The following is a 10298-nucleotide window of genomic DNA, read 5'->3' as shown; positions in this document are numbered from 1 at the left end:
TTTTGGGCCAGCTTTAGCTCTGAGGCCTCGCTGCTGAAAAGATGGATACAATGTTTCGGTCCGGCTGGGTTTCAGTCCGGCTGTTTTCTGGGGTTTTGTTTACCTTCTTATTTGCAACATAGTATATAGTTGCTTAGAGTTGCAACTGAGAGGCTGGCAAGTGAGGCGGGGAACGTTGGAGTCTGCAGCAAGCAAGCCTCGTGCTCGCTTCAGTGCCTGGCTGCCGGCCGCCATCTTGGCTGACAGTTAATTTGCATATACTCACTGATTAGCCAATGAAAAGGGTAGCGGTCGTACGCCAATTACCATGTTTCTCTTTTATTAGTGTAGATAGATGGATTATAGTGTATTGGAAGCCTTCCACACAAAAAGTTATACATTCTTACTAGAATTCCATATTTATTTAGATATCAATGCCATAAATATTGGTATTGATATCTATTTCAATGAAGAGGCAACTGACATTTTGCTATGCCCTGTTGTACTGAGATACATATTTTGATCACTTTAAAATACCTCTGTGCTGCAAAAAAGAAAGGATGTTTCTTATTCCTTTTGCATTTAAACACAAAACAAAGATATGAGGAAATGTATCAATAATGCATACCAAGGCTTTATCCATAATGATTTGTATTTTCAGAGTTCTTTTCAATAGTACAGCATCTGACTTTTTCTGTGAAACAGAGGACATGAGATAAATAAAACATTTTTTAAATTCTTATGTGGTTTGTAATTATGTACATTAGATATGTACACACAGAGAGGTATAAATAAATAAATATTGATACATAAAGATACAGATAACAGGAAAATAAAAGGACAGGTGCCAACTAAGTAAATAAGCAGGTGATATTCCAAACAAATATTTTAAGAACCAATCAGAAGCTTTTACTTTATATTTTTGATAATTAGAATCTTTTAAAAAAATTGTTGCTACAGTGAGGGAGAAGCCATATTTCCTTTCTCTCAAAAACCTCTTCTAGGATTCTGCTCCAACCTTCAAGCTAACAAACTCCCATCAACTTTCCCCCAAACATTGCCTCTATTTTAGCATCATTTTTATATTTTTAATTTTTATATTAACTTTATTGGGGTTTACACACAATAAAGTGCATCCATTTTAAGTATACAGGTTTATGTGTTGGTGTTAATATATACAGCCATGTAACCATTTCCATAAGTAAGACAAAGAATGTTGTCATTACCCTCTTCCAAGTCAATAGCCACACAGCTCAAGGAAACCAATGATATGCTGTTTTTCAATATAGGTTACAATGATCTATTCTAGAATTTCATATTAATGGAATCATATGGAATGTACTCATTTCTATCTGGTTTCTTTCATTAAGCATTCATCCCTGTTGTGATTATTAATAATTCATTAGTTTTTTTCTAAGTAGTTTGCCATTGAAGATATACATTGCAACATGTTTATACATTTACCTGTTGATCATTTGACTGATGTAGGCATTTTCGCTTTTATAGATAAAGCTGCTATAAATATTAATGTACAGGTCTTTGTGCAATTTTTTTCTTTCATTTTTCTTGGTATTTAGAAATGGAATACCTGAGTCGTATAGTAATTGTGGGTCTACAAAGTGGTATGAAAGTGCCAGATTGTTTGCTAAAGTCATTTCATCATTCTGCATTTCCACCAAGAATTAAGTACCAGTTTTTCCACATTCTTGCCTACATTTGGTCATGGTATAATTCTAGAACTGTTGAAAGATAGGTTGTACATAAAGTACTTAAAAGAACATGTGGCACCTATGAGTCAGTGTGTGAATATAAAATAATATCGACATTGGCTTTAATTCACTTTAAATTTTGTTTTTCCTATATTGTTTATATTTGTATTCATTCATATGAACCACGTTTATTTCTTTCTGGTTATTGTTTAATACATGGAGTTCCTTCAACCAAACTTTTCTTTTTTTAATCCTTACTCGAGAATATTTTTTCATTGATTTTAGAGAGAGTGGAAGAGAGAGGGAAAGACAGGGAGAAACATCAATGTGAGAGAAACACATCAATTGGTTGTCTCCTGCATGTGCCCTGACCAGGACCCAGGCTGGGGAGGAGCCTGCAACCTAGGTATGTGCCCTTGACAAGAATTGAACCTGGGACTCTTCGGTCCACAGGCCTACACTCTATCAACTTAGCCAAACTGGCTAGGGCAAGTCAAACTTTTATGTATATACACATATATGCTAGTGGCCCGGTGCACAAAATTCATGCATGGAGTGGGGATGGTCCCCTCAGCCCAGCCTGCACCCTCTCCAATCCAGGACTCCTGAGGATCAGGCCTAAACCAGCAGTCGGACAACCCTCTTACAATCTGGGACCGCTGGCTCATAACCGCTCACCTGCCTGCCAGCCTGATCACCCCTAACTACCTCTGCCTGCCGGTCTGACTGCCCCTACTGCCCCCTCTGCCAGCCTTATTGCCCCTAACTGCTCCCCCTGACAGCCTGATCATCCCTACCTGCCTCTGACTGCCGGTCTGATCACCCCCAACTACCCCCCATCACTGGCCTGGTTGACCCCAACTGCCCCACCTGCCAGCCTGGTCGCCCCATGCAGCCTGCTGCTCGGTCATTTGGTCGCCCCTCACTAAACCCCCTGCCAGGCCAGGTCACCCCACGCAGCCTGTTTGGTCATCCGTTCAGTTGCGATGGTCATTTAGGCTTTTATATAGATAAATTATTTCAGAGAAAGGGAGATAGAATCATCAATGATTAGAGAGTATCATTGAGAGTATCATTGATCTGCTGCCTTCTGCATGACCCCTCCTGGGGATTGAGCCTGCAACCCTGGCATGTGCCCTGACCAGGAATCAAACCCTTACCTCCTGGTTCATGGGTCAATGCTCAACCATTGAACACCACTTGCTAGGCAATCAAACATTTCTTGAGCAAAGGGAGGAGATTAATGACATATTATACTTTGGGTTATAGTATAAGAAATGGCCAATTATCCACAAATGATATTTGCTCCCTCTCCAAGAGAAGAGATCAATGAGAAGCAGCTGTCCTAGCTCATTTGTATAATGTGGAGACATTCTATTTTCACTTTACTTCTGACTAGATTCATGTAGTCTAGTGGGGGACCCTTAGGAACCTTGAGTCAAAGCCAGGAAAGGAATCAACCAGAATTTCATCCACCTTGGTCTCTGCACGAGCAAGACATGAGCCTTATGCTACACCACTGAGAGTTGGACATTGTTTGCTTAAAAATTTAGTGGTATTTGACCTAACAAAGATTTTCATGAACAATACAGTGTGTGAGGGTAGGTACTTAGTTGTTCTTCCTTTTCACTTGGTTAAAAGTTCACTGTATTTAGCAATTATTCTTTGTAAAATCTCATTTTGAGATAAGAATATTTATGTTTATCAGTGGTTTGTTTTACACATTAGGAAGGACATTCCACAATAGGGAGGAAAGAATAGTTACAATAAAAAAATTATAATTATGTAGTTCTGGCTGGGTACAGAATTATAGACTGTAAATTACTTTGCTTCATTTTTTTAAAAAAATTATCCTTATTGTTGAAAGTATTACAGATGTCCCCTTATTTCCCCATTGACTTCTTCTAGCCCACACCCACTGTCCACCTCAGGCCTTCACCACACTATTGTCTGTGTCCATGGGTTATACATATATGCATATAAATTCTTTGGTTAATCTCTTCCCACCCCCACCTTTCCTCTGAGATTCTACAATCTATTCCATGTGTCTACGGCTCTGGATCTATTTTGTTCATCAGTTTATTTTGTTCTTTAGGTTCCACATATGAGTGAGATCATGTGATACCTGTTATTGTTGTCTGACTGGCTTATTTTGCTTAGCATAATACTCTTAAGGTCCCTCCATGCTGTCTCAAAGGGTAAGAAATCCTTCTTTTTTACTGCTGCATAGTGTTCCATGGTGTAAATGAACCACAGCTTTTGATCCACTCATCTACTGATGGGCACTTAGACTGTTTCCAGATCTTGGTTATTGTAAATTATGCTGCTATGAACATAGTGGTGCATACATTCTTTCTGATTGGTGTTTTGGGTTTCTTAGGATATATTCCTCAAAGTGGGATCACTGGGTTGGGTGGGTATTGCCTTTTAGCCTCCAATATGGCTGCTATGAAATTCATGCCATTCAGTATCTTATTAATGTATTAGAAAACAGATTCTTTATATCAGTAAAGAAACTCAAATAATTCTGAATATTTTTCTTAGATTATTTTCTGATTTATTCAACTCAAATTTTCTCCAATATGATTGGAACTCCTACTGTAGCACCCAAATTTATATTTTAATTTAATTTCTTATCTGCCAAATTTCCAGATCATTTACTTATCTTTATACTTTGCTTTTTGTGTTCTAACTGGAATTTTATCTTATGAACTTTAGGTTGACTGTACATTTTTATTATTATGCTTTTAATTTCTAAGAACTGTTATCTGCTGAATGTCATTTTTTACTCTGTTCTTTATTTTGTAGATGAAATATTTTATCTTACCTCTCTAAAGTCTAAGGACCTTTTCTATTTTATTACTCTGTAATTTTTATTATTCTCTGTATTTTATTATTCTCTGTATTATTCTGATGTATTTTTGGTGTCTCAACTTTTAATTTTTTATTTTTTTCATGTCTCTATTATTCATATTAAATTCTTCCATCATATGTCTGCTGCCCCTTCATATTAGGAATTGAGCATGTAACAGCTTATTCCAACATCTGTGACCACATATGGTGTTTAAGAGCTGTTGTCTTCATAGAGGATGATTTGTCTCGGTTGTAGTTTGGAAAAACCCTGCTTTCAATATGGTCAATTTTGATTCTTTTGGCTGATGTGATTCACTACTGGAAAGGGATCTTCAATACATTCCAGGAATGTTTAAGCCTGGTTCCCAATATCAAGGACTCTAATTTTAACTTAGTCACACTACTTTCAAATTAGTATTTCTCCTCTATTGTGACATACAATAGCACATTTGTGCCTGGTGTCCCAAAAGAAACAGCCTTCAATTATCTATCAGTCTACCACAGAGACAATTGATTAGGGGAAGATCACAGGATTTCTAAATACTTATTTTCAACCAAGTCTCTTCATTGGTCTGACTTTAAAGTCACTTCCTAAGGAATCTGGATATGTTATAGAAATGTTTGTGTAGAACTGCAGTATATATCAAGTTTTCTATAGCTTATCCGAATTGCCAGTTTAAGATTTAGCTTTTTGGAGCCTAAATCAGTTAGCTACCTCTGTTCTTCAACTTCCCATGTTATTACTACTCTTCTGTGCTGTTTGTGCTTATACGTATATGCCATTAAAAAAAATAACCATTTTATTGGGCTCTAAGGAAAGGGCTTGGGTGAATACATGTGTCTAACATGCTTTTAACAGATAATCCCTTTCTTGCATCTTGTTTGATTTCTATTCCATTTTTCAGTTGTTGTTATAATGAAAGTGATCACCTTGCTATAAATTTGTGTTCACTTTCATAAATGTAAAATGTGCCTAAAATATGGCTTTTATATTATTTTTGTTTCTGTTAAAAAATCTGTTATATTGAAAATGTTCACTTTATATGTGCTACTTATAGCACTCGTGCATGTGAAAATATGCTTAATTAAACCTATAGATTTAAGCCTATCAAATTCAGAATGAAAAGCAACTATCGAGTTCCCCAGTGAAAGAACAAAATTCAAAAACACATGTCAGCACCTACATATCCCCATTCCTGCAGTGATAACCCTGGTTTCTTCTAGGTTCTGAAATTTTTGTCTGTATTTTATTTTATGATTGCACTTCGTTTTATATCTGAAACTTTCTAATTACTTCCAATTACCCTGTTCCAGTACATTAGAAAATATGGTAAATATTAACAGTAGCAGGAGCAATATTTTAAGTCTATTCATCTATATATATAAAAGCCAAAGTGACTGTCACAACCAAAACAACTGAACAGATGACCAAACAGGCTGCGTGGGGCGACCAGGCCGGGAGGGGGGCTAGTGAGGGATGACCAAACAACTGAGCAGCAGGCTGCGTGGGGCAACAAGGCCAAGCAGTTAGGGGTGATGAGGAGGCAGGCAGGTGAGCAGTTAGGAGCTAATGGTCCCGGATTGTGAGAGGGATGTCTGACTGACTGCTGGTTTAGGCCCGAAACCTGTGGGATCAGGCCTAAATCTGCAGTTGGACATCCCCCAAGAGCTCCCGGATTGGAGAGGGTACAAGTGTAACAGAGTATACATCAAAATAAATGCAGTGGATTGCACAACAAATTTTACCTCTAGGCAATAGCATAGTACATTCTTTCCTATTTATACATACCAGCATATTTAATATTTTAATCATTATTAACCAATATTATTTCATTTAAAATAATACATGTAAAATAATTTAATAAGTGGGAAAATGCATTGTCCCCTTAAGAGCAAAAAAAATTTTCTTTTAAAAGCAAGAAGAAACATATATGGTTAAATCATTTTTTATTTAAAATAATCTATACATTTATAAATCTACGTTTGTAAGTAGATATAGTCAAAGAATTGGACCAAAAATTTCAAAATTTTAAGATCATTATCTCTAGAAAATGATATGGAAAAGCATCTTGACTTTTTTCTACTTTTACATTTTCTATCAAAATAATACTATTTTACAAAGAAAAATATGTATTGGCAAGGAAAATATTGACAAAATTATAATTAGCAAATCTGAGTATCATTATGTTAGTAGGATGCAAATTCAGTAAAAATCATGCATAAAAATATTTGCAATTAGGGAAATATAAGGATGTTCATGTTTGCAGTATGTGAGTTAATCTATTGCATTTCTAATTTTTATATGAATAAACATATTCCTATTAATATGTTAATAAATATTCATATAACATTAAAAATAAATATTTTACATGAGGTTTTAATATAATTAATATCAATTTAAATTTGTTCTCCAAGTATAACAAATTTCAATGTGAATATGTTTATCAAAAGTAGCAAAAATGAAGATTCCAAAAAATGTTTGCTCACTTCTGACTTCCCCAGAATCCTGTACGCCTCATCTCCCAAATGGATCATAGGATAATTGTCTTGTAAGGGGAGAAAATCAGCTTTATTCTTTATTTGATAAAGCATATGCTCATACTTAGCTGAGGATTCCAATGGTTCAATTCCATAACTGATATTCTCGAACTGCAATAATCCCCTGACATAAAAAAGTATAATAGTAATTAATATAGATTTCCCACTGAGAAATGCATATCAATACTAAATAAAAACATTTTATAGAAATTTGACAGTGATCTTTATGGTCTAATTTAGTCAAATAATCATCCCATTTTACTCAAATTCACTTTCAACCCAATTTATATATCCTGTCTATTATGGCTTTTAAAAGTCACTGAGTTCTAGTATGGCTAATAAATATGAGTATTCTTTATACTAGTAGATTTTTCCTGAATAAATTTTATGACTATAAGCCTAGGATAGAGACAACAAAATATAAAAAAATATAAGAGGAGGATGAGGAAAAGAAACTATATGTGAAGAAACATAATCAAAGCCTATATTTTCTTTGCTTTCACTCTATCACTCAAGGAATTTGGAAAAATTAAAGTGTTATACAAGATGGTCAATCATGCACATCTCTGGAATTTGCCATTACCTGAGTCCAGAACAGGTGCTAAGTGTCACCACTGAAAATGGAATCTCTGCAGCATATCCTTGATAAAAGCAATGCCCCTAAACAGGAGTACATAAAGGTACATTGATTTGTAAATAAAATTTGGTGGAGAGTTTTATTCCCTTATTGTTTTTTAATCCTCACATGAGGATATTTTTCCATTTATTTTTAGAGAGATTCGAAGGGAGAGGGAGAGAGAAAGAGAGAGAAGCATCTATGTGAGAGAGAAACATTAATTGGTTGCCTCCCACATGTGCCCTGACCAGGACCAGAGATCAAGCCTGAAACCTAGGTAGGTGCCCTTAACCGGAATCAAACCTGGGATCCTTCAGTCTGCTAGTCGATGCTCTTTCCACTGAGCAAAACCGGGCTAGGGCTAAAGTTTTGGGTTTTAAACTTACTTCCTAGATCAGGGGTCCTCAAACTTTTTAAACAGGGGGCCAGTTCACTGTCCCTCAGACCGTTGGAGGGCCGGACTATAGTTTAAAAAAAAAAACTATGAACAAATTCCTATGCACACAGCAGTGGCAAAAACACCCGGCGGGCCGGATAAATGTTTTTGGCGGGCCGCATGTGGCCCGCGGGCCATAGTTTGAGGACCCCTGTCCTAGATAATATAAAATGTGCAGACTTCTGAATTAACCAATGTTATTCACCAGATATCCCATTTCCTTTTGGTCTACCTGCAGTTTCTTCTTCTTAACACTCTTCTGCCTATTTTTGCTATAATTCCAAATTCTATAATTTTGACAGAACCTTTTAGAATCGAAACATGTATAAAGAGCTTCCCAGACTAGAAAAACCTAAAGGAGTTTGCCACCACCAAACCAGTATTACATGAAATGTATACTTTAATATAATACTTTTTCTTTAAGAATAATAATAAGAAAAAAAGATAAAAATATGAATATTAATATGGCAATAAATACATATCTATCAACCATCAAATCTAAAAAATAAAATAAATGAAACAAGCAGAAGAGAAACAGAAAAAAAAGAATAAATCCTAATGCAATCTGTAAGATTTAATTAATAGTAATATATCAGTATTGGCTCATAAATTGTAACCCAAAAAGCATACTAATACAAGATGTTAGTAATAGGGTAACTAAGAAGTTGGGGTGTGCCGGGAAGCTTTCTCTACTTTCTATTTTATCTTACGTAAAGCTAAATATGCTGAAAAGAAATAAGGTCTATTAACTTTTTAAAAGATATTATTGAGGAAATAAAAAGACAAGCAATGGATTAGATGAAATGACTCACAAAACATATATTTTATTTCATTTATTTATTTTTTAATTTAAATTTTATTTTTCAATTACAGTTTACATTATTATTATTTTGTATTAATATCTGTACAGCATAGTAGTTATACTTTACAATGTGGAGATTCCTCATAAAGTTAAATGTAAAATAAACATAATGATCCAAAGATTTCATTGCTAAGCATGTACCCAAGAAATAAAGCATGTTTTCCAATAAGAATGCGAACACAAATACTTATAACAAAACCAGTCTAAATAAGTAAAAATATAAATAAATACATCCTTGACAGAAGCTTTCTTATCTTTCCTATCTCAGCTGCATTTCTTATATGCATGGTCTGTAACTGCTAATTTCATGTAATTGACAACATTCATTTGACTTCTAAATTAACCAAAAGTACATTAATTGACATTTCCTCAAATTTTTGTCATTAATTTTTCACCTTATTGATAATCCTTAGTTCAAACTCTCATCCCCAAGGACTTTCATAGCAACAGACTTCTCAGGTTCTCCCCCAATATTCTCTTTCGGTAAATACTCCCTTCTCTTCCCTTAAAAGTCTAGTGATGTCTAGAATCAGTCCTATTCCTTTGTTAATCCTGTGCTATTAAATATTTAGAAGCATCCCATTCTCTTCTATGTATTTGCTTATGCATTTTAAGTTCCCATTCATACATCTCCATCAGTAACCATTTGATTTTTGCAAAACTAAGCTGAACCACTATCCCCCACCCACTGCCAGCAGCTGAACACACCCTGCTCCATGCCAAGCAACAGCTGCAGCTACCTCCACCAGCACTGGTGCCAGCAGCCACTGTAGCTACAAGCCCTTCATAAAGTATAAGGTTTCCCAAACTCTACACAGCAGCAGGGGGCAATTCAGACTCTCAGCTCCTGGCCCTGCACCCAGTTAGAGAAAATGATCCTCGTGAGAGATTTCCCACTTAGGATCTTCCTTAACCAGGAGACACTATCAAAGTTAACGCAGAAACAACTGGCATCCTGTGGCTGGAGAACAGTCAGAGGAAATGCTCTCCCTCCCATGGGTTCTTCACCATCCAACCCCACCTGGCAATACAGGTTGTCACAGCAAAGTGCCTTTTACCCCTAAAGGCTGCACAGGCAGAGCTCCAGCAGGAGCTCCAGCAGAGCACAACAATATAACATCAAAGGACCTAAGAAAGCCAAATTGTCACTGGAAAAATAGAACACACTATAAATCTACACTTAACCTGGGTGACTGCTTTCAAATTAAGATTATTTAAACTTGCAGAAAGCAACGAAAGGACTTGTATGCATGCATATTAGCATAACCAATGGATACAGACACTGAGGCAGTGGGAGTTTGCTGT

At 35.8% G+C, this 10298-nt stretch overlaps 1 protein-coding gene across 1 annotated transcript in view; it reads right to left on the bottom strand.

Moving 5' to 3' along the window:
* Nucleotides 1-10298, bottom strand: part of LOC106725502 (disintegrin and metalloproteinase domain-containing protein 18-like) — an 82964-nt gene that overhangs the window by 48725 nt on the left and 23941 nt on the right. The window contains exons 5-7 of the mRNA XM_014536893.1: nucleotides 7663-7739; nucleotides 7029-7203; nucleotides 608-673 (exon numbers count right to left, since the gene is read on the bottom strand). Of these exons, the coding sequence (XP_014392379.1) occupies nucleotides 608-673; nucleotides 7029-7203; nucleotides 7663-7739 (318 nt within the window). The remainder of the gene's footprint in view (nucleotides 1-607; nucleotides 674-7028; nucleotides 7204-7662; nucleotides 7740-10298) is intronic.

The sequence above is a fragment of the Myotis brandtii genome, unplaced genomic scaffold (assembly GCF_000412655.1).
Source record: "Myotis brandtii unplaced genomic scaffold, ASM41265v1 scaffold103, whole genome shotgun sequence".
Classification (NCBI taxonomy): domain Eukaryota; kingdom Metazoa; phylum Chordata; class Mammalia; order Chiroptera; family Vespertilionidae; genus Myotis; species Myotis brandtii.
This window is presented reverse-complemented; position numbering and strand designations above follow the sequence as displayed.